The 23,725-nt window shown below is 39.7% G+C and overlaps 3 protein-coding genes across 3 annotated transcripts; 1 reads left to right on the top strand and 2 right to left on the bottom strand.

Annotated features, from left to right (window-relative positions):
• Window positions 1–989: 989 nt before the first annotated feature.
• On the bottom strand, window positions 990–8,084 carry LOC144634888 (uncharacterized). Its single transcript, XM_078493934.1, has 2 exons — window positions 7,972–8,084; window positions 990–4,607 (listed from the first exon to the last, which is right to left on the bottom strand). The coding sequence occupies exon 2, from the start codon at window positions 4,349–4,351 to the stop codon at window positions 1,166–1,168; it is 3,186 nt and encodes a 1,061-aa protein (XP_078350060.1). The 5' UTR covers window positions 4,352–4,607; window positions 7,972–8,084; the 3' UTR covers window positions 990–1,165.
• LOC144634889 (mediator of RNA polymerase II transcription subunit 17-like) lies at window positions 8,047–18,330 on the top strand. Its single transcript, XM_078493935.1, has 14 exons — window positions 8,047–8,255; window positions 10,039–10,203; window positions 11,118–11,253; window positions 11,700–11,895; window positions 12,373–12,564; window positions 13,176–13,282; window positions 13,772–13,843; window positions 13,952–14,023; window positions 14,804–15,006; window positions 15,738–15,794; window positions 16,197–16,334; window positions 16,916–17,030; window positions 17,472–17,620; window positions 17,837–18,330. Exons 1-14 carry the CDS (start codon window positions 8,161–8,163, stop codon window positions 18,042–18,044), a joined length of 1,905 nt encoding a protein of 634 aa, XP_078350061.1. The 5' UTR covers window positions 8,047–8,160; the 3' UTR covers window positions 18,045–18,330.
• A 1,040-nt stretch (window positions 18,331–19,370) lies between these two features.
• Window positions 19,371–23,461, bottom strand: LOC144634338 (uncharacterized). Its single transcript, XM_078493258.1, has 5 exons — window positions 23,190–23,461; window positions 21,792–21,819; window positions 21,270–21,503; window positions 20,032–20,144; window positions 19,371–19,546 (listed from the first exon to the last, which is right to left on the bottom strand). The coding sequence occupies exons 1-5, from the start codon at window positions 23,325–23,327 to the stop codon at window positions 19,385–19,387; spliced, it is 675 nt and encodes a 224-aa protein (XP_078349384.1). The 5' UTR covers window positions 23,328–23,461; the 3' UTR covers window positions 19,371–19,384.
• Between the last annotated feature and the right edge of the window lie 264 nt (window positions 23,462–23,725).

Genomic DNA, 23,725 nt, shown 5'->3' with positions numbered 1-23,725 from the left:
AGATTGGGGCGACACAAGCTTAGAATTTGCTTCTATATGTGCGCCCCCAAAACGGAAAGGAGTACATTCAAAAGTCCTATTCTACAGGGCAAAATGTTAGGTCAGGGTTATTTTTGGAGAAGTTTGCGGCACTCTTGCTCGTCCTATGAGTCAAAATCGGTACAAAATCCACAGTCTGAATTTTCGTGGCCTTTATTGACATTACAGATTTCATTTTTCAGGTATCTAAAGAAAAGAGTTTTCAATAGGTATCAATAACCAATGCAAACGTTTTCACAAGTTTGTCTTGCATATTAGAAGCATTTTCAACATATAACGTGCTTTTAAAGGTCCGTAAAAGAATTAAACAGCCCCTCTTTCGATTGCCGAGCAATAGACCATATTCGTATTCTCGGTATTGGACTGGAACTAACTTGCAATGGAGGCTAATGCGGGTAATCTTTCCAAATGCAAATGACATGAAGCTGTTTTTCATATTCCCCCGCATTAGCCTCCATTGCAAGCCAGATCCAGTCCAATACCGAGAATACGAATATGGTCTATTTGAACGAAGCCGGAGAATGCGTGACCCTAGCAACTAAGGAAAGTGTAACCCTAGCAGTAGAATGCGTGACCTGAGTGCGCATTCCGCGCGAAAGCGATGCAAAGAGGGGCTGCTAACCTGCATGAAAAGTTTCTACTTTCTACTCATTTTCTTCACAGTTCAGAAATCTTCCTTTTATCTTAAACATTAAATAGTTAGTTCTTCTCAAATTTCGCCTCCTAATTTTTGTGCCTTTATTCTTATATATACAGCAAGAACTTTTGTCTTGGCAAATAAAATTATTTTCTAATTTCAAAAAGGCTGCAAGCGACGCCATTGGTTATCACGCTTTAAACTTTAAGTTTCATGTCTCGCTTAAACTTGAGCAACAAGAACCGAACGCATTGAGAATTTATACATTTAAATAAAACTAATTAAAAATATGCGTAAAATGTTTCTTGTTGTCTCTTTCAGTGTTTCTCAAGGCCGCTCTATTTAAAGGAAGGCATGTCTTTCTATTAAATACTCGCACAAAACTGTCGACAGTGCACTCTTAGGCACAACAAGATAAGCAACTACTGGGTAGTGCGCCTGATTCAGTATTGTGATACATTTAGATGATGTTCAGAACAATGTTAGAACTCAAACAGGTTTGACGTAATCGTTCTTCCTCTTCTGTGATTGGCCACTCAAGCTCGACGAACGCGACGTCATCTTGCTACTGCGCATGCACCCCAGACACTTGTTTTCCAGGTCCCAGAAGCACGTTCGGCAGTAGATGACATCACAATCCTCGGTGTCACAGAAAAGGTACTTTTTGTTCAGTCCTGTACCGCACACAGCGCACCTGCGAATATTAACGCCAATAAACTCGAGCACGGCTTTAATCCAGCTGAAATTATGACACAGAACCAACACTGCGTCCAGTCTATTGAGCATTTCTGTTTCTTCGGAGAAGTTGTTCATGTTTTCAATGACAGACTTGTAGAATGTCTTGCGTTCTTCAAGAAGTTTGTAGTAAAGGTACGCGATGCGTTTTCTCTCTCTTCTAGGATAGAAACGTGAGGAGATCAAACGGCGCAAGCGAAGGATGAAAGCTTGAAGCAGGATAATCAACAGTAAGATTCCAAGCAGGGTGGATATGACGATAACATACGCCTCATCCAACCTCTTGAGATTTCCATTACACCTCTTGGATATATTGGACTGCGGCTCCTCGCTGGTGATAACAACATAGAAATAATGATCCAGCAGGACAATCATCAGTGCGAAGATCAAGTAAATGAAGTAAAACAGCAAATACTTGAGCATGCTTCTCTTCTCAGCCTCAGCCAGTTGGCAGGCAGTTGGTTGAACAAATTTCTGAAGCTCGGCTTTTTTCAGCGGTACCAGCAGGTCAGCGGCTCCACTCGACTTGCGCATGTCCTCGATCGACTTGAAGCGAAGCGTAAGAAAATGGTTGTCAAACTCGTTGCAGGATAGATAGAGTTTATGGTATCTGTACGCCTCATACAGCACAAGGAACGCTAGCAAAGGCAATAGCATTGCGACGATCTTGACAAATTCACAAGGCTCCCCTGCCATGATAGTAGTGTGATCATTGTCCGAGGGCTTGTCTATTGTTCTCATTCGCGCAGGGCTCCGTTCCGCAATGTTCTTAATTTGCCATAACGTGCGGTTATTCGCGCTGTTTACGTCTTCGCACGTTTCTCGGATTTGAGCGTCGGAGAGATGATCGCACGCATTCCTCGGTGTTAGGAACTCGCAGTTTTGCGGGTTTCTCGGAGAAGCGTTCAGTTGTGTACACTTGGTGTACATGTTGTCGACCTCACTTGAGCAGATGTTGTGAGCGCGACGAAGAGAGCTCATGCAAATGACCTCAGATGAATTATTATCTCTAAGCGATTTATCTTGGCGATCAGATGATGACAGCAGAGCATTTTTAATGTAATCCTGCAGCTCGCGCGAAATGTTCTCGTACATTTGTACACGTTGTACAAGGACACGATTGTTTTCATCCAACAAGACAAATGCCGACAGATTAGCGCTCTCATTGTCTGCTAAGTTATTGTCCATTGTCATTAGACAGCCTCTACTTTGTGCGACGATGCGTACATTGTCAATGAAATTGCACATTGGGCCGGAAACGATGAAAAACGTGATTAGCAACCAAAGCGAAATTTTTCCACCCGAGGCAAACAAGCTCGGGAAGACCAGTAACGCGATGCATTGTAGACGCGTCTTGTCAAGAAAACCGAATATTGTAGCCACAACAAAACCGATCAACAGAGCGGCAACGATGCACACGACAACGTGTAAATGAGCCAAGAGATATAACGTCAAAAATATGAACACACCCAGCAATAATCCTAAAAGCATGCCCATTAAAATTCGTAGCTTCGGTCGCTTGTTCGGCGCGAGTAACTTCTCTTTGGTTTCATTCACTGCGCGCACCGCATCTTTGATGCTTTCTGTGGATCGCCTTCCCTCAGCTTCAATACTCTCGTATGAAGCCATTCTGTGCTTCATTTGCTCTTTGGTTTTCCTTATCACAGACGATGTTGGCTTCAGACTTGTCGAGCCGCCTTTGCTTTTATATTTTTCGTCTTTCTGTTTCTCGGCGGTCGGTTCATATTTATCTCGCTTATCCGTCGATGGAGATGAAGGTGGAGTTTTGTAATGCATCGGAGTGTCGTAGATATGAGGTTCGTTGCACTCTGAACAGCCTGGTACACTTGATCGGGCAGGTTTTGGAGGACCGACGACGTTCGGGACTTGATAAATACTAGCTTCGTCTTTCGACAGAGGGTTTTCTTGAATATTAACCCCAGCGCCCCCAGCAGCGCCCGTCTTGGTCACGTTTGATTGATTTTTCTCGCCAACTTTCTTCGAGTTATCTATCGGATTAATTTTAGCCGCTTTAATATCAGCTGTTTTGGGTTCTTCCTTCGGTTGAGCAGGCTTTGGCGTTTCTTTCGTCTGTGGTCTTTTCTCCTCGCTTTTTTCAACCGGTTCGTAGTTTTCGTCTTCGTTCAAATCTTTCTGTGGCGTAGGCAGTGATCGCGGAGTGTCTTTCGCTGCTGGCGTTGTCTTCGTGTCTAGCAGTCGCGGCACGGCTTTCGGTTCAGTCGGTTTTGAACCTTCACCACTCTTGAGTAAGTTCAATCTGAAAGGCCTTCCGATCGCCTTAACTCGTTCGTTCTCAGTTTCAGCCGCTTCAGCTTCTGGTTTCTGTTTGTGAGCTGTCTGAAGCGATCTCGGCACAATCTTTGGCTCCTGTTTATCATCCTTGACAGTATTTCCGGTTTTCGAAGCGTCTCGGTTCGTTGGCTTTTCATCATTACAATAATTTCCATCTGGAGAATCTTCTACAACTCCTGAATCGCCCGATGTTTCCTTCCTCTCTTCTTTCTCTTTTTCTTGCGGTTGCCTCAAATTTCCGGCAAAAGGTTTTGGATAAAGCGGCGTTTTCTTAGCAGTAGGCGTATTAGTTCGATTTTGAAGCCACGCGGGTTTCTCTTTGCCTGATTCGTTATTTACAGCAGGTTTTTTCTCATCTTTTTTGTCATCTTTCTTGCTCGAGTCTGGACTTCCCGAACCGCTCCCATTTTTGTTATTTCCAGTAAGTTTCGCCGCGCAACTCTCAGGAAATTTTCCCACCTTTCCACTGTTTAAATTCTTGCCGTACATCCATCCGTCCCCGCGTTTACGAACGTCAAAAATAATATCGCCTTTTTCCACCGCCATCGGCGAGTCTTTGCCACCGAACCTCGCTTCCTTCGCGTCAGGTGTAAAATCCTGGGTTATTTTAAGGTATAAGCCATCCATGATGTCCAAAAATACGTCCAGGAGGATTTAAAAACGATTTATTTTTACTGTTGAAGGCGACCGGTGTTTGATTGCGCTTCGTACATGTTTGATTTGAATCAACTACACAATAGCGTTTGAGTGTTGTTTTCTTATCAGGTCACGTGACAGGTTTTCCAGCTGACTTCACTCACGCCACGAGCTTATTGGTTCCGCATGATCGCCTCGAATGATTGATCTTTAGCTTTCACTGCCTTCACTCAGCGACAGATCTAGTCTGTAAATAGATGATATAAAACAGGACGTGATGTTTTTAAAAATAATAAACAAATGATATCATCAATTAAAAGCATTTTGTATTCAGTGTCATGTTGCCAATTTTCTATACAAAGATTAATTCCTATCGCAATGTGTCACAATTTAACAATACGAGGGGGCATGGTTTTGTTTCTTCTGACTCTGTTTAATAATAATATTTCACCGACCGCATGCAAATTCATCTTTGTTTTATAGAAAGTTGAACCACCTGAGAAGGCGATTAGCATAAATGACAATTTATCAACTGGAACTGGTAATCAAGGCATAAGAATCCGAAAGTAAACAGAATTAACATCATGTCTAAAAATACTGTGAGCTAAAGTACAACTTCCGTTTGATGTGAAAATTTAAATAAATATATTATATATTGTAGAAAAAACTTTGTTGAGTAAAAGGCTAACAACCTTTATCAGTTTATTATGTTGTTTGAATCATGATATATCATTTCAAAAAATTGCTCCAGGGCAACACAAAATCATAAGCTCACATAATTTTGTAACATGACCCAATTGAGGGAATAACTTGACTTCACTTGAATATTGCCTTGGAAATAAGGAGAATTTGCACTGGAATAATGTTTCTTTTCTTTTCACCCAAAACAAACTGATAACACATATTGACTGTTTTTACTACAACAATATTATCATTACAGAGAAAATCTATTAACAAATTAAATCTAAACAAATCCAGTTCAGCATAATTTGTTGCATCACCTTTAGGCAAGATTCCCCCCCCCCCCCAAGTTTGTAGGTTCTTTCTAGAAAAAAAAAAAAAAAAAAAAAAAAGAAAAAATACAGCTCACGCCAAAATGTTCAATTTTGATTTGAAAATTATAGGAAAAGTAAACCCTGCAAAACTGAGACCCTATCTCAGAACTACACAGTGGATGAAGAGGCACCCTGTGGATATGCCACTGCAAATTGCTGTTTATTTATTTACAAGAAGGTTCAAGAAGCTACAACAATAATGCGGGTCAAAGTTAAAACGTCTTGAAAAATAAAGTCTACATTTTTCAAGTTTATTATCCATAATCCATTTTATTGTTCTCAATCTTGACTATCCTTGGCTCACTTAGAGCTCTTTGGTGTTTTGTGGCACAACATAGGTCCGTCTGTAGGAAACAAAGCCAGGGCAACTTTTTCCGAGTCAAAGGCATGAGATTTTTGTCAAGATTTTAGAAGACCACCTGACCATTTTTAAGTCCTGTGAGGATTTCTAATTTAACACTCACAAACAAAGTGACTTTTATTCTATGTGAAAGAGCCATTGCCTTCAAGCTCTGAGGAGGTTACTCTTAACTCTTCAGGTAAAGAGACTTCATGGATGCTGATTGTAGTCAGTAGCCTGGGTAGCAGGCGCAAAAAGGGGAAGGGGGAAAGGGGCAAAAAAGGGAAGGGAACTCCTGCAACAAAAGCAGCTTTTTTTGCATTTCTGTCCACTTCTTTTTGGTAATTGAATTAAGGGCTAGGTCAGTGACACTGAGACTGCACACTGAGGTTTTTTAACGATTATGTCTGTCAAAAATCAATTGCTCTTCACTGTTACCGATTGGAAACAGAATGCGCAACCATCACGTATGCTCTCTACGGGATATGATAAAATTAAATCAACAAAAAACAAAATCGATGTTTTCTAAAACGTTCTACAAAAGACCACTAAAACAGGACAAAATGACCAGTTGAAGAGAAAAGCGGTTCCAAATGCTAAAGTTTGAACTTGTGGGCGGCTGCTATAATGTTGGCAGTACAAACACAACTAAAATGGTTCATGATGCAATATGCTTTGACCTTTACGTCATCACACTCAATAAATTGTTCGATTGTCGCAAATCACTGCGACGGCGAATAAGACAAAAAATTGCTGGATTAGAACTCTGTGCTATACATCCTATGAAATAACAAGAGCAAATGATGTCTGTGATATTCCAACAAGAGCAAATGTGTTTTAAACAAGAAGTTCCACTATAAAAGGGATGGCACCTCCCACATTTCACACTTCTCGGGCGCGAAATGCAAATTTGTACTTTTGCAGTCGTGGCACGTTGTGATGCTGAGCATCCTTCAAGCTTAACATGCTTCAAAATCTCATAAAACCAAGAAATATCATTGACAAAAATATGAAAAATAACTCCCTAACGTTTGACAGAATACTCCTATCAAAAATGAATCACATTTTATCAGTAACAGTTGTGAAAAATACGCAGATTGTTTGCCAGTTGTTTACCCTTTCATGATTGACTGACAACTGGGCGTGAGAATGGCCAGGCCAGGCCCCTTTTATACCGGAACTTCTTGTTTAAATGTGAAGACCCTGTCGCTGTGGTATAGCATACTGCAAAGTGTCAAAGTGCTGCGCTTCTAATTTTGCTGAAGCAATAAGCAAATGGCTGGCCTTTCCTATGCGTTAGATCCTTAAAGAGACCAATGATGTATATGAATGTTGTTTAGCCAAATTCTCCGATGACCCTTTGCTTGGCATTATTGGTTTTCATTTTGTTGCTTCACAAACCCGTAGAACCCCCCATTGTACGATTAGCGAATTGAAATTTTGCGGCCGCCAGTGACCGCAGAAATGAACCAATCGGGGTATTTATAGCAGGCGTTTCCTTCCCTTCTTCCCACCCCCTCCTCTGTCTTCATTCCGCTAATTCCCTCAACCCTCCTCCTACTACCCCCTCACCCTTTTTATGCTTGTTACGCGGGCTGGTAGTCAGTTGCAATAATTACACTGTATTATCGATCTAACACAGAAAATGACTCATACAGGAGTCTGCTGTATATTGAAAGAGAAAGATTTACAGCAGGAATTATCACTTTTAAAGTAAACGGCCATACAGTGACTGTGTATATGTATCTTGAAAGCTGGGCACCAAACCTGACATTGTACATACATGTACATGTTAAAATAAGTCATAAACTTTGAAATGCAATCTCACCTGAATATTGTAAAATATATACATTGTTTTTTTATTCTGTATGCTACCAGCCTTTAAGCTTATGTAAGTCTTATTTTATTTTTTGTTTGTGTCTTATGTTTGAAAAAAATACATGTACATGTTTACTGTTAAATTTGTATTCGGAATTCCTCAATGGTTTTGCAATAATTAACATAAAGCGGCACACGAGGACTTTAAAAAATTAAACACTTCGAAAATCCTACGTTTGAAAAAGAACGTTTTCAAAACATGTGGAAGCCGCACGCGCCGCCGAAGTTTGTTCGGATTTTTCTTTGAATGTGACAAAAAAGCCTCTAACCCGTAAGATTATGAGAGGTCATGTAGATTGTGTGATAAATAAACAGTTATAGGCTTTAAATAAACTCACCTTATGAGCGCAATATACTAAACTCGACTCCAACATGGAAAACTCTTTACGCCCAGCTGTTGAAACGATGAAACGCCGCCACAGTCGCCATGTTTTTCTGCACACCTGCATGTACGAGCCCGCGAATTGCGATTCTTCATGCGTCGACTGTAGGGAACATGCGCGAAACGGCGACTTCCTGTTTTCAAAATGGCGTCTCGTTTGGCGGTGGACATCGCGATTGAAAGCCTTCTAGAGAATGAAGTGGAAGAGATTTCTAGAGATGGACAGGAGAAATATGTGCCGTGAGTATTATTTTGGCTACACAAAATATTTTATATTCCTCCCAAGTTATTTCGCATAACAATAGTGTCTATGGCATTGCACGGAACTCTTATGAAGAACCTGCAATTGCGCCCATTATTTTCTTGATCGCAAAGTACAATTAGAGTTTTTCACATTTTTAAGACTAACCAGGAAAATGATCCAAACCTTAAGTTTTTACTGTCCGATCCTCAAATTTTTCTATGAAGTAGTCAGGTACATCATTCATGGGTAGTTGTTTTGATATTAAATGACATTAAAAATTAAGTTATTATTATTAATGTAATAATAATAATGTAATAATGTAAAAATGTAACGTCAAAGGCCTTTCCGAACAACTTCGCCGCTGCCTACAACAACAAGGCGTGCGGGCTGTTTTCAAGTTGGAAACCACACTACAATCACACCTAGTACGGCCGAAAGACGCTGTTGATTCCACTAAGCAAGATGGCGTTGTTTACAGAATTCCCTGTGAATGTGGCAAAGTTTACATCGGTGAGACGGGAAGACCTATGCAAGACAGGATCAAAGAACACGACCGGGACATCTGACTCGCCCGTACCCAGACCTCTGCCGTTGCAGAACACACCAACAACACTGGACACTACCCGCTTTGGAACGAGGTAAAGTTTATTGATCGTGACCCACACTGGTACAAACGCAGGGTCAAAGAGGCAATTCACATAAGACTTCACCCTAATAATATCAACAGGGATAATGGAATTGAAATTCCTGAAGCATGGATGCCCACGATCAAAAAACACAACAACAGGAGAACTGTACGACAGCGGACCGCTGAGGGAACAACAGGACACAGAAACAGCGAGGATCGAAATGCACCAATTCACAGCTGTTGAAAACCAACCAATCACAGCGCAGCAGCGTGCTTTATAAGTTCACACACAACCAGTCAACCTTATCGCCTGATGAAGACTAGCAGTGTGCAGTCGAAACGTCGCGATCTCCATCACACGTGACTACGTCGTGAGACAAACGAAAAATAATTTATTATTATTATTATTATTGTTATTGTTATTGTTATTATTATTATTAAAATTATTATAACCGTATCTATAACAAAATTCCTCGATTTTGATTGGTTCTGTGGGCGTCTATTTGTGGCGTGCGATGATGTGGGTGTCCAATTACAGGTATCCAATTTGAACAACTTCAAATTGGATATCTGTAATTGGAGACCTATGCCATTCGCACATTACTCGCCTGATTACTCCCTAAATTGTACTCCACTCAGTCCAATAGAGCGGTTTTCACTTGAGTGTCGAAAGTAATTTGCGTTTGCAGTTTAGCTTTACTACGCTTAGTGATTGGTTTAAAAATCTTGTGCCACTTTCTCAGCCAATCAAAACTAAAACCAAAACCAATAGCCGATTCCCTCTATAGCGCGCGCCTGCAGGGAATCACGGTAGTTGTATTCATCAAACCCTGCGCGAGGCTCAGCAATGTGCATTGTTGCTGAGTCTCGCGCATGGTTTGATGAATACAACTACCGTGATTCCCTGCAGGTGCGCGCTAAAGAGGGAATTGGCTATTGTGTCTCGCTCGCGCACGTTTTCCTGGGCTTTGTGCCAGCTATTTGTATTTGCTTCAAATTTTGATTGGTTCACTGGATTGTCTGTGTCCTTTGTGATTGGCCAGAGTGATTACTTTGGTTTTGGTTTTACAACACTCAATTGAAAACTGCTCTTACTATTATTTAGTCATTCATTTATTTGTTTATTTACTTATTTTCTTTTATATTATCAGTCAGCTATCTATGTCAGAGAAGCTGGCCAAGTTGGCGCACAAAATAGACTTTTTATCAGACGTGAAGGGACATGAAGAAGATGGCGATAAGGAGGATGAGGAGAAATCTCTTGTAACATTTCAACCATCACTGTGGCCTTGGGATTCTGTCAGAGAAAACTTGAGGTAAGAGACTCTAGTGTATGCAATCAACTAAAATTGATGATAGGAAAAGCAATAAATCAAAATGTGCCAATCAATAGAGCAATTTTCACTTCAGTGTTGAAAGTAATATGCATTTGCTTTGGTTTTGCTCCACTACCCTTAGTGATTGGTGTAAAAAACTCACACCACCTTACAACCAATCAGAAGTAAAACCAAAACCAATCGTAACTCGCTCACACATGATTTTCCATGCTTCTTGCTGGCTACATGTATTTGCTTTAAATTTTGATTGATTCACAGGATTATCGATGTCCATAGTGATCAGCCAGACTGATTAATTTGCTTTGGTTTTAGTTTTACTTTGTAAAAATCCTCATTATGACACTCAATCAAAAAATGCTCTAAAAGTAGATAATTGGTGTTGATTAGAAACTGATTATTATTATTACCGTCGCTTGCATCTAAGCGTGAACACGTGCCACCGAAACATGATCTAATTGGGTATCAAAAGTGGCATGATTGGTCATCAAACGTTTGAAGTTTAGCAGACCGTAACGGCGACTTTCGCGTCGAAACTTCAACACATTCCAGTTTCGAAACAGTCGAAATGGCGGAAAGATTGGATATCAAGACTTCCTTTGACAAATTGATCCTGATCTGTGTCGATATGCATTTGCAGGTTCACTTGAATCACTTCTGGTGCAAAGTTTTGCCTGTTCTCAGTGTTTATGGTGAGCATTTTGAGCGTGAAAGTTGCCGTTACGGTCTGCTAAACTTCAATGTTTCATGACGAAACATGCCATGTTTGATACCCAATTAGATCATGTTTCGGCGGCTCGTGTTTACGCTTAGATGCAAGTAACGGTATTATTGATGATCAATCAGTAGTCACTCAAAGAGTAATTCTAATCTAAGCACTGTTTGCTTCTTTCCAGGAAGTCATTAACTGAGGTCTGTGTATTATCGGATGTGTTAAATGTTGTTCGCGACAAGAAGTACATGGTGTTGGACCCAGTCTCTCAAAACCAAGCCACACCTAAACCAACCCTCTCTATGATTACTAAAAAGAAGGTTGGTAAAGAAACACAGAAAGCTCTTTATGCTGTTTTAGTTTTTGGTTGCTTCTTTGTTTTCACATACCATTGGGTTGGATATATACGTGGTTTAAATTCATCCTTGGTTTAACATTTATCAATCCAGGTTGCTTTTTATTTCACTCTGTTCCAGATGAAAACTTAAAATCAAACTGGTTTGCAAAATGTTATACCAAAGATAAGTTTAAACCCCAACAGATATAAATTGTGGCTCAATTTTACCCTTGTTGGTAACGTATACAGTGTTCTTGTGACAGTAGATGTAGATTATTGTCCCAATTTGTTCTGGCCCAGCGGCTGAAGAGCTTATCTATGCAATGTACTGTACAAGTGTCAAACTCAGGTTTTTGATATCTACACAATGGCGACACTTCTTTAAAATTGAATGAGTGTTAATGGGCTTCAACCATTTTATTTTTGTAGAGTCTAGCCAATGCTGCAGATATTCTGCTCCGAGGAGCTCAGAGAATGGAAGACGCAGTGAGAGAAAGAGCAGATCAAAACTCAAGGCAGGGAGGCAGTGCAAAAGATTTTCATTCTGAGCTTATGATGTTACGAAAGAGGTGGCGACTGAAAAGGACAGGAGCATCCATAATGGGAGATTTGACGTACCGCTCAGGTAGAAATGAATTATCCTTTTGGAGTTTCATTTATCATGAAATCAATTAAAACACACAAAAAGTATGATCTACAGGGTTTGACAGAGTCTATCAGGGTTGTCAAAATAAGCCGGCAACTGGCACATTTCGCCAGCTATTCCCAATACTCCACCAGCTACTCGGAATATTAGTAGGTCAGTTCTGAGTGTGTGTTATCAAGTTCTGATTGTTTTGTAGCCCCCTACTTTTTGGATGGAACCTGCTACTCAAAAACCCATTGACAACCCTGGTCTGTTATGAATAATTAGTTATCATAAAAAAAGAATTAAGAATTAAGAAAAATCTATGTTTATTTCAGAATTGTAAATAGTAATAGCAGTTTTCAATTGAGCTAAGCAAACCAAAGATTTCAACAGCCGACAGTAAGCATATTTGGGTACATGTATGGTAATGTTGAAAGCACAGGTACATCCATTAAAGGCCATCTTTCTCCCCAGCTGGTTCACAGTTTAGAAATCCAGGCTTGTTTGAAGTCACCAAAGCAACAAGAGCTGAAGAAAGATCTGAGGAATCCACGTCAGATAACAGAGCACTGGAGGTGGCTGTGGGAAGTGATTTGGAGGGGACGGCAGAAATCAGAGTCGCTATTATGCAGTCTGGAGAGGAGTTAGAAATTGCCACCATTAGAGGTAAGAATTGAAATTAATGTCAAAATTCCAGGTAAAAACTATGCAGTAACTACAGTTATTTGTACTTCAAAATCATAACACCCTCGCCAATCTGTGACGGTCTCTGCTATAGACACGGAATGACTCCTGCTAACCACTGTTGTCTTTGGCTGTTGAAATGTACTGAAATCTTGAATGATTCTATGTTTATGCCATTCTTGTCTCCAGAGCCCCCTGTCTCTCTTAGCCGACCGGGCCTGGCACCTACATGAGAAAAAGGTGGCTCTGGGGACACATGATTGGCTAATTCCCTTTCAACAAAGGGATTTTAAAATGGTTGATTTGATTGGCTAGATTTTAGAGACAGGCAGCTCTGGGGATAAGACCACGGACAGTACAGTGCATGTAGTTGTAAAGCAAAAAACAGCTTGTACACTAACAAATCAAGGTTGTTAGTAATAATTCATAACTTAGGTGAACAGGCTATTAAAATAATGTAAGTTAATAAATTCCAGAACATTGTGAAAGAGCTCAGTGCCTATAATATAACAATCATGTGATTCTTCTTTAGCAATTTCACTCTACAGGTCTGTTAGGATCACAGTACTATAAATTTGTTTATTTTCTGTTAGGTCTGATGAGTGGTTTCTATGACAACATACCAACAGTTATCCCATCCTGGCAACAGAAGCTGGAGTCAGCCCAGTCCAACCTATTTTGCAAAGAACTCTTTGTACAGGTTTGAACATGCATGCCTTTTGCATTGACTCTCCCCTCCCATGTCTTGAACCTCCCCTGTCATTCTAAAACCTTTTAGCAGCTTCATACTTTTTTCAACGAGGGAATTGATGTTCATGTTTGCAAGGTCAAGGTTTGGGGTGATTTTAACTAGTCTGATGTAAATATATTTGTACATGTTATATGCTAAGGGGTATTCTTATGGTTTGAAGCCTCAGATAGTTTCTTGCATCGCTGCACATGGATGAAAATATTATTATGGATGATCAGAAGAAATCTCAGGCTATAGCAAAGCATTGAGATATTATTATAATGTACTGAATAGCTGGTATAGTTTACAGGTATATAATTGTATGAATTTTATTGGATTGTTACAGTTTAGTAAACCGTTGCTTGTGTTATGGTATAATGACACACATTCACTTGTTAATTTCTATTCTGGAGTAGTATTGTACTGATGTTTTCCATTGTTTTTTTTTGTAATCACCAGCTCTCACAAGGAGCTTACAACACAAAAGAAAACAGACCCCACTTTGTGATGGCAAATGAAATTAGAGCTGAAGTGAGTATAAAATTTTATATTTTAATAACATTCATTCTTGTGTTATTTAAAAGAAATTGTTAGTAAGATTTTGTGTTAGACACCTACTAAATTTGTTTCATTCAATAGATTTTTCCAGGGACAGATCTTTGCATCACATACAGTTGTAGGAAAAGTAATTCAGAGAATAAAAGTTCAAAGGTAATTTGTAATAATGGTATAGTCAGTCAATTATTACATGTCCTGGTGAGGGGGGGGGGGGGGCAGGGGTGCAGGCTCAATTACCAGTAACTGTTACCTCTTGCCTCCTCTTAATAGGTAACATTGTTAGCCAGGGCATCCATGTAGAATTGCTCAGGGATAGTGTACTATGCACCAAAATCCCATCCAGGATGGCTTGCAATACTGCTACATTGAAATGGCTTTCCTTTATTTACAGAATATAAACTATCATAAGATTACTATTGTAGAAATTGTAAGCGTAATTTAGAAGTTTTCAAATCTAATTTTTCAGTTTCATTGTTGTTGTAAGTATTAGCCAAGTTAGGCATGCAGAATGCACAGAATTTGCATAATATAATCTACACTGTACATGTCTCCGTAGGTTTTTATCAAGTGCAGAAAATTATGCATGTGGTTCAGTTTTTTGCACAACTTTTAGTTTAAAGCTCAGTCTAGTCAATAATCGGGACAATGCTTCAGAATTTATGTTTTATTTAACAGTTTTGTTAACAGTTTCACCCGGAATCGTACACAAATGTTTAACTTTAAGTTAACTCTCTCACCATTGTCATTAACATGCTTCAGTGTTACGTGTGTTAACAGGGTTTTTTCCTAAGAGTCTTTTGATGACATGACAGCAACAAAATAAATTTTTTCATACAATATTCTGAGTTCCCAAGGGAGAATAATCAAGTTTCTACCATACATTGTACATGTACCCTTATGTACTTTGTTTTAAATGTGATTCTTGTATTTCAGCTGTCGCATAAGGATAAAGCACCTCGTGCCAATTCTCTGGAGTATGCTCTTCACTCTCTTCTCAGAAAGCAACACCATCAGGCGCACACTCTGCTGACGCCTCACCCTGTCACGGCGTACCCTGTGCAGGGTGGTAACAAGAGGCTGTGCCTTGCTGGACCCTCGGCACTGACAGCAACTGAGGTAGCTCCACATCTGCAGAGGTTGGTACATTATTTTGTGAATCTTTTCCTTTAGAGACTGAATTGAGTTGCTCCAAGTGCATATTTTTCGTGGGTATGTTTGGCTAACTGGATAACATGATTGCCTGAATAGTGTCTACAGATGTTAATCTTGTGGCACTCATCTTATAACCAACTAAAGAGACAAATGAGATTCGTCCCAAAAAAATTCAAACTGATGATGTGCTGTACAGAGTTCAGTGTTGTTGTCTCAGATTGGTTGTTTCTCCGTTTGAAATTTTGCATACAGTGGCCATTAACATCTGCTTCCCTCCCCATCCATACAGCAGTTATTTTACTTACTTGTTTCTTTGTATAATTTATGTTTTGTAAACTCCTTCATTTGCTTACAAAGAAGGAACAACTTCTCCCAACTTTAAAAGGATCTTTTCTTGCATATAAGAACTCATTTTCTTTCTACATTTTGATGTTTGATGCCTTCCATTTTTGTTTGTTGTTTTGTAAAAGGCAGTGAGGCAAAGAGATTTACTCTGAGTATGCTGCACCTTTGAACAGAATACATTCAGTGCACTCTGTGATCAGAATAGCATCTCAATCGAACGGATATTTGCAGTTACTGGCAATCCATTATTTTATTCTTTTTCCAGTATAAGGGCAATCTAATGCTTTCTAGAGGTAATGGGCTGGAATCCAGCTAGATGGCTGCTTAAATTCCACATTGGCTAAATGTTCTTCTTTTCTTCATTCTACAGTGATGGTCTTTTGGAAACTGTGCTGAATATTTCAAGACACAAAGTGCTTCAAAGAAGGTAAGAGCTAAAGTATTTTCACTGTCTTGATGTTGACAGGTATCCACAAGGGAGCTTTTTATTTTTATCTTTTAAATGTGAGTAGTTGAATTAATTAGAGGCCCTATGCGTCCAATGGCGCCACAAGGACTGATGATGATGAGTTGAATTAATTGATATTATAATGACTTTTTTTAATCATTAATCACGCAACTCAACAAGCTTGTATTTTTGATTTTTTAATTGTGTAAAAATTTGAGGTTGCATGTATGTTTGAGTGAGGCTAAAAGGTGGTGTAGTGGGGAGAGGTGGGACGCCAAGTCTCCTTGAGAACAATTCAATGATGCCTGCATTGCAGGATAAACATATGATACTGCAGCCATGGATTGTCACGTTCATTCTTTAATTTACATTTGACTTTAGGGCTGTAGAGGTGGTTGATTCACTGAAGGCGAGGCTAACTGATCCATGTATAACATGCCATTGGAGCAGTATCGGCTGTGATACGACTACATTAGCCAGCGTTCACATCACATCCCCAGAGGTTGCACATCTTGCTAGGTTAGTTTGCAGCTTCACCGCTGGTTAAAACACCGTTAGCATTCCAGGCTCAGGATACAGTTATCACACCTGACTTCAAGGCCAAAAGGTCGAAATTAGAAATTTTCGTTCAGTTTCTGTTGTCTTGCAAATCGATAATCCTACAAGATATTTGGAACAAGAAAACCAGACCAAAGTTAAACATTTATGCATAGTCTATTGTCAACTAACTTGATTAGGTGAAGAAAAAGAAGAAAAAGAAAATACTGTTAGAATAAAACACATCAAATCAGTGTAGTCAATCAGGCCCTCGTCACGTTAAAATTTCTCTAGGGAAGGCGTTATACTTCAAGCATTGTTTTAATCTAACATGAAAGCTAACTGCCGACACAGGAGCTTATCCCCAGCCCGAACATCATTATTAAACACTTGTTCAAGTGTAGTTTCCATTCCTGCAAAACAACGGGTTGAAGAAGGGAACAAAGGCCGGAACTGTACACCTTGATAAAGAGTGAATTCTCCTGAGATAATTATAAAAGATGTAAGAAACAGAGTAGGGAGAATCTTGACGATAATATTTGAACGTGAATTGTTATTTACAGATCATCATTTCAGCTGCGCGTGGGAGTACGAGGAATCCATGTTGTTAATGCTGATGGCGAGAGTTTAGACTTGTCCACGCACGCTCAAGATCTGGAAGATTTTATTCTTAGTCAGGTGGGATGAGAACTTCTTGTTAATCATTGCTTTCGTTACTTTTAACCCCGTCCACATTCTACTGGATGAATGTGAAAACGCAGCTTTTTTTTCGTACGGTCAAGCCTGCCACCAATTGCAAACAAAAACGGTGCTTTACGAAAACGCTGTCCTCAGTGGAAAAAAAGCTGCCCGTGTGGTGTAGTGTGGAGGGCCAAAAACGAAGCTTTCTAAAAAACGCTGACGTCACAAAGTCGAGTTTAGCATGGGCTCAAGTAATGAGCGCATTCGCTACCATTTATCATAAGCGCTTGCAGAGTTCCGTTTTGAAATTATTTTATCCTGATTAGTGTGGATGGGGTGTTATTCTTTGTTCTTGCTAATCTTTCACTACTGGTAGTCATCACATCGTTGTTTGCAAATTAATCTGAACTCAGATTTAACCAAATTCGATTTTTTTAGGTCTGCAATCACCGTCTGTCAGTAGCACACTCGCTAGCGCAGAGCCTGGGCTGGCACGTGATACATTGTAGCCGTCACGTGGGAACTGGACCAAAAGAACGACAAGGTCACGTGGGTGGATTGGTGGTCAAATCACCAAATGGCTCCAAGTAAGAATTCATTGTAACAATCATTTTAATTTTATCCTTAATAAATTTAACAGACTAAGCTTTCGAATTCCTTCACTATCCAAGCTTGGAGCTCTGAAAATACCTTGGTACCAGTAGTTTTCTTTCTTCTTGCTTGAGTATCGATGAGAGAAGAAAAACCATGTGGGACCAGTGTACAATGAAGACGTTTTAATTTCACTTTTTTGCTTGTTCCAGAGCTGTTGCAGTCCGTACAGGACCTACCAGCGGTGTTAGCATTCTGGTCAGGCGCCCTCAGGTCCCTCATGGTGTGGCGCCGGAGTTGCTAGGGAGCATGAACTGGGGGAGCTTAGGTGGAGATTTCAATGAAGTACACTGGTCCAAAATGCCAGGGAGAACTTTTGTACAGAAATTGTTTTTATTATTGGCCGTAGAGATGTACTGATAATACTCGTGAGGATGTTTCTTCACTTCGGATAAAAAATGTCGCAACAACAAGAAAACAACAAACGGCAACGACCAAGTGATTGCTAGCGAAAAATCGTTTGGTCCATAACGTGAACGTGGTGACACATAGTATACATTCAAAGGTCGGGTAGCAGCTCTCGAAATGTCTCACATGAATGGCTTGCTACCCTCCGAGAAAACAAAAGAACAGACAACAGGAACAATGCCCCAGTCCCCAAAACAATAACAACTGCTACACTAGAGGACCAGTAGAAATACAAGCTTAGAGCTGCCACACTACTGACATTCAAATGGCATGTTGTTGAAGTACAAGTCGCGCAGATCATGACATCGGATCACGTGTAGTTCACCAGTAACGGCGTTCTACAGGTTTCCATTATTAAAGATTAAACCCGGAGCAAATCAAAACAGTGGTACGATTGCGTGTTTCTGTAATGTACAGTATAATTATAGGAAAAAGAAGTCATTAAAAACTGTTTAAAAGTGCTTAAAAGCTGCTCGAAATTTGCAAACAAAGTTGCTCCTAAAAGAGCTAAAATGCGACTAGTTCGCAACAAAATAAACCATTGGTATCTCAACTTTTCATTTGCCATAGCCCGCGAACAGGCTCCGAAGTATGGCACAGATAGGAAAAATCGGGAAGCGGAACGAGCCGAGCGTGGTCTGGGTAGGATGATTTCTGATCATTTCCAGCGGATCGCTCCGCTCGCCGATTTTTTCGCCTTACAGGGAAAATACTTCTTTACTATATTCATTAGCACAAGCGCTTCAGTTTCTAATCGAACACCAAAAATATAAATTCTGAATATTGAAAGAACATGACACGATAAACCTTCGCTATAAATTTGAAAACACAAAAGTTTGCAAAGAATGAATGGGCTTATTAGCGTTTTGCCACCCTAAAATTTTTAAAAGCTAGTATCTCCTTCAATATAACACGCAAAGAGCTGACAATTTCACGTATTGTAAAGTTTTACAAGCTCTTTAAACACTTGAAGTCAATTTGTATAAAACATGATGCCTTCTTTACGGAAAATCGTATGCAAATCAAAGCTGACGCTGTTCTAAATTCCACTTGGTCTAAGAACACTGATCGCCGCCGGGCTTATCGCGGAGCTTGAGCTTGAGGAGAGACTTCGAATTCAAAAGTACAAGTGAACAAAAAACTGTTTATATTTGTACGAAACGGGTTCATTCAATGTCTGCAAGAATGATTTTTCTTCTTATCTGGCGCGATCCAGACAACATTACAACCTTACATGCAGTCTGTAATGCATGGGCATTTGAATCTTCGCATGAAGAAATACATCTTTAGTTCTAAGTGGACGCCATCTTCTTAAGATCATCATAAAAAGCTTCATACGGCCTGACGGATTTGACTTGCATGTGTATGCAGTCTCCCATCTGCTTCATCATGGGCAGGTCAAATGAGATGCGATCCACTTCATACGGGCTCTCCACACATAACAGGATGTACACCTACAAAACACAAACAAATATAAAGCTAACCAAGCACTCTCTCCTCTACATAGTTTTCGGTGGGGATAGTCCGCTGTACGGAGTAAGTGCAGGAGTAACTCATCCTGTTCAGCGGATTTTGATAACGAACGCCCCATAGGGAACCTCTGCACAGGAGAGAAAACCAAAAAAACATATTTAACAATTTTGTAGGACCTTCAGATAGGAAAACAAGTACAAGAACTACTATCTTACCAATCATGTCGTTTTACAATAAATACGGGAAAACTCGGAACAAGATAGGATTGGCATAGCACATGATAGTTTTGAAGACGTGGAATAAATTTGAAAAGTTGCCCCGGTACTCGCTCTTTTTGTTTCGGTCAAAAGTCATCCTCCGAAAACAAATGGCCCGAAGGTTGGTCTTAATTCACAGTAAGAGTTGACTATGACCTCATTATCGGGCGGGGCTAGGTAAGCTTGATGCATGGTTCCCGACACATTACCTTTCGTTCCCCCACCACTTTCCACAAGTCCACCACCTTTCCACTTTTCTTGCCTCCCAAAGCAACTTTAGCTTCCTGAAGCCACACGGTCAACAACTCGTCTTGCGTCTTGCCTAATTTAGAATTGGTTTGGAGATATAAAGCGAAAGAGAGACTTGAGTGTTGGAAGTAATTCGTATTTGCTTTTTTTTTGCATTACTACTTAGCGTTTGGTTTAAGAATATCGCACCATTCATTTATGCAACTGATAAGAAGCAAAACCAAAACCAATCACTGTTCATTCGCACACGTTTTCCCGCGCTTCGCGCCTGCTACAAGTATTTACTCTAGTTTTGTTTGGTTAAGTGAATTGTTTGTGTCCTTTGTGATTGGCCAGAGTGTAATTTTGGTTTTGGTTTTATGACATCGATTGAAATCCGCTCTATAATACGATTTTCTTTACAAAGCTGATGAAATGAATATAACTTGCCTCCTTGCTCCATGTTTTATTGAAGTGCAAGTGAATAGTAGCGAGTTAAGGTGATGTTACTCGAGACGATTTTTGACAAACATTTTTGACGCAATGCGTTAAAAATCGATATCGAACGATTCGCACTGAACGACTTTTAACACAGTAGTTTGTTGCGGCAACATTTTGTTAGTTTTTGAGTCTCTTCATCCCAGCAAAGGTTTCCTTTAGTACACCAGAGAAAAAAGTAGAAGCGAGGCGCGCGCGGTTTACCTCTCTCCCAAGCTCTCCGCAGTGTATTTTCCCCACTCGATAAAAAGCCTTTGCGGGGGAGAGAAAGGACTTTGAAAAATTCTAAAATTTGTCGTTAAAAATGGTTTCGCATAACATCACCTTTAAATATCGTATTCACAGGTAAGTGTGAGGGCCGTGTTAAGAGAAGATCGGCCCTTGGTCTTGGCAGTATGGATCGAGTGCAAGAGAGAACCTCAAAAAGAGGCATTATAAGTCCAAAAAATACAAAATATGGTGAAGATTGAGAATGATTACATTACCGGACGGCAGCTTTTGAAAATATTAGCCATTTTTTTACGTTTGCAATCTTCCTTAGAAGTAATCATCCCTTTTTATTTTTGATCCATTTTTACTTTTTTGTGCCTTAGAAAGTTATTATTTTCAGGCTTCCGTTGATTTGAAAGTGTTCTACAATGTCTTGACGTATGTGGTGCCTTGATATGAAGAGCATCAGAAACACCCTAACGCGTTACGGACACACCAACACTTATCTTACCTGGGTATTCGATATCAAATGTAATCCAATAGAATAGTCCAGCTTTTGGGACGGTGGGTGTGTCTTCAAATACCGTCTCATCTCCCGCATTCACTCGTTTATTCAGATCTGTAGCTAATCCTGCATAAGGTCTTAAAGGTGTCACCTCCGTTTGAATTTGGTCTCCCATCTCTTTGAACATTGGCAGGTGAAATGATAGCCTGTCTATGTCGTCAGGACTGTCGGCTCTCATTACTGAAACAAAATCAAACGTTCTGGTTGGTATTCCTGTGTTAGGATTTACACGAGCGGACTTTAGAGCAGTTTTCAATCGAGTGTCGTAAAACCTAAACCAAAGAAATCACTCTAGCCAATCACAAAGAACACAGACAATCCAGTAGCTTCCAGTGAACCAATCAAAACTCGAAGCAAGTACACGTAGCCGGCACGAAGCGCGGGAAAAGAAAGGAAAAAAAAAAAAAGCCAAAGCAAATGCAAATTACTTTCGACACTCAAGTGAAAACCGCTCTATCATACACTCACCACAAAATACTTTACGTTCTCCAACCACCTGAAAGTACAAAAACAACGAGCCTGATCAGTATATCAAATTAATTACTCGAAAAATTGAAATAAAAAGGAAAGGATCTGTCAGTGATACTGTATCCTCCCCTCCTCGTTTTCTCACAAGCCTCACCCCACAATTTTGGCATTTGATATATTTTTTTATAGGTTTAAGCTAGGTTTTCATCCAGACCACCCTGTGGAGTGCACACCTTAGCACCTCCCCCTCCACCCACCCACCGCAGTTCAGTAAGTTGGTTTGGACAGAAAATCATTAACGCCGTGAGAAGGGTCCAAAATAATTGGAGATGCCGAATGGCTTATTCAGTGTTCGCGATAAACTGCAGGTAACTCAGTTAATGAAATAAGAAGTAATTAAATTTAAGTAGCTTTTGCAATACTACTTAATGCCTATGTAGTCATGCAAATAAGGCTTGTTGTTGTTGTTGTTATATACTGAAGTGCATTCCATTGACACGGACAAACCAGGTTGTTCCGGTGAAAAATCAACCCACATGAAAATTTTCGGAAAAAAATGAAATACCTTCGACGTATTCGTCTTTTCTCGGTTTCAGTGGGAAATGAAATGGAACGGTCTTTCTACTGGCAAGTTTTCATATGATACACACACATCCTGTACCATTGTGCTTGCTATAAAATTGTACTTTTCCATTTGTCGGAAAATTCTTACCAGTTTTCCACACAAATGGAAAGTGCTCCTTGGTTCTGCGCGAGTACCAAGTGAACTGTGCTTAACATTAAGGTGTGTATGTTTTATAATTTAGAGGTGTCCGTAAAGAGGGTTCACTTTTGTTACATTATTTACATTTCTGCAATTGAGAGTGATATTCATCCGGAGAGGCGATAATGCGACCCTGTAAAATTCTCAGTTTTCAGACGCATGGCTAGGCATCAACACACATGATCACCCAACTGCCATACGCAATGGAACGCGTTCCGTAATCCAACCCAGTCGATCACATCACAAATTAAATAACTAATCCTTTTTATGTCTATGTCTTATCATCGAGTTCGACTAACTTTTTTAACATCGTTATTTTGTCACGTATGTAAACAAAGCGACACGCATATTACCCAGATCAAGGGACCTGATCAGTTACCATTAGTAAGAAATCGAAAGCTAGTTTAAGGTTTTTATTTTAAAAAAGCCGATCATTTCTTAGTGTTTTAAGCAAGTAGCTCGTCGCTATACCATAAGACTAATTATAAATGATAATTTGCTTAAATTCCTTCGGTGTTGACCTGTTCAGAGTGAATTTTACTGATATATTTGTTGATTATGGATCCTAGTTAAGCCGCTTGAAATAAAAAGACCAAAACGTACAGGAATGATTTTTTTTAAACTTATGCACGTACCTTCCATATTTGCAGTATTTTACCCTTCTCCTTGGCTTTCAATGCTACTTCTGCCTCTGTTGCCCAGGTCTTGATTAACTGTTTCTGTGGGATTCCTTTGTACTCAATAGTAAACTTAATAAGATACAGCAAACTCATATCGAGATCTAACAGCTGTAAAAAGGAACGAAAGTTTGTTTATATATAATACACTCTTGTGTTTTTCTGGGTCGTTTCGATTTTGGTGCGAAAAGTTCTAATGGCAGTTTGTTGAACTTACTGCGAGTTTACATATGTCGATGTGACAAAAAATGCAAATTATGCAAACGACTTCCATGTCAATGATTTTCAAGTGTGTTCAGAAACATGTCACGAATTGTGTTTGTTTACCCTGGTCTGAGAAATTTTAATTGTAAATTGTTGTAGTTTCACCACCAAGCCTCGCTTTCGAAGTACAATTTCGTAAATTTTATCATGAACGAATAGACCTATTTTAATAGCTTCGCATATAAATTGCTCATTTCAAATTATGTGATGTTCTCTAGAGAATGTTTTTG

This window comes from Oculina patagonica, chromosome 13 (assembly GCF_052425735.1).
Source record: "Oculina patagonica isolate OP01 chromosome 13, crgOcupat, whole genome shotgun sequence".
Taxonomy (NCBI): domain Eukaryota; kingdom Metazoa; phylum Cnidaria; class Anthozoa; order Scleractinia; family Oculinidae; genus Oculina; species Oculina patagonica.
Note: the sequence above shows the minus strand (reverse complement) of the source record. Positions and strands in the feature narration are given on the sequence as shown.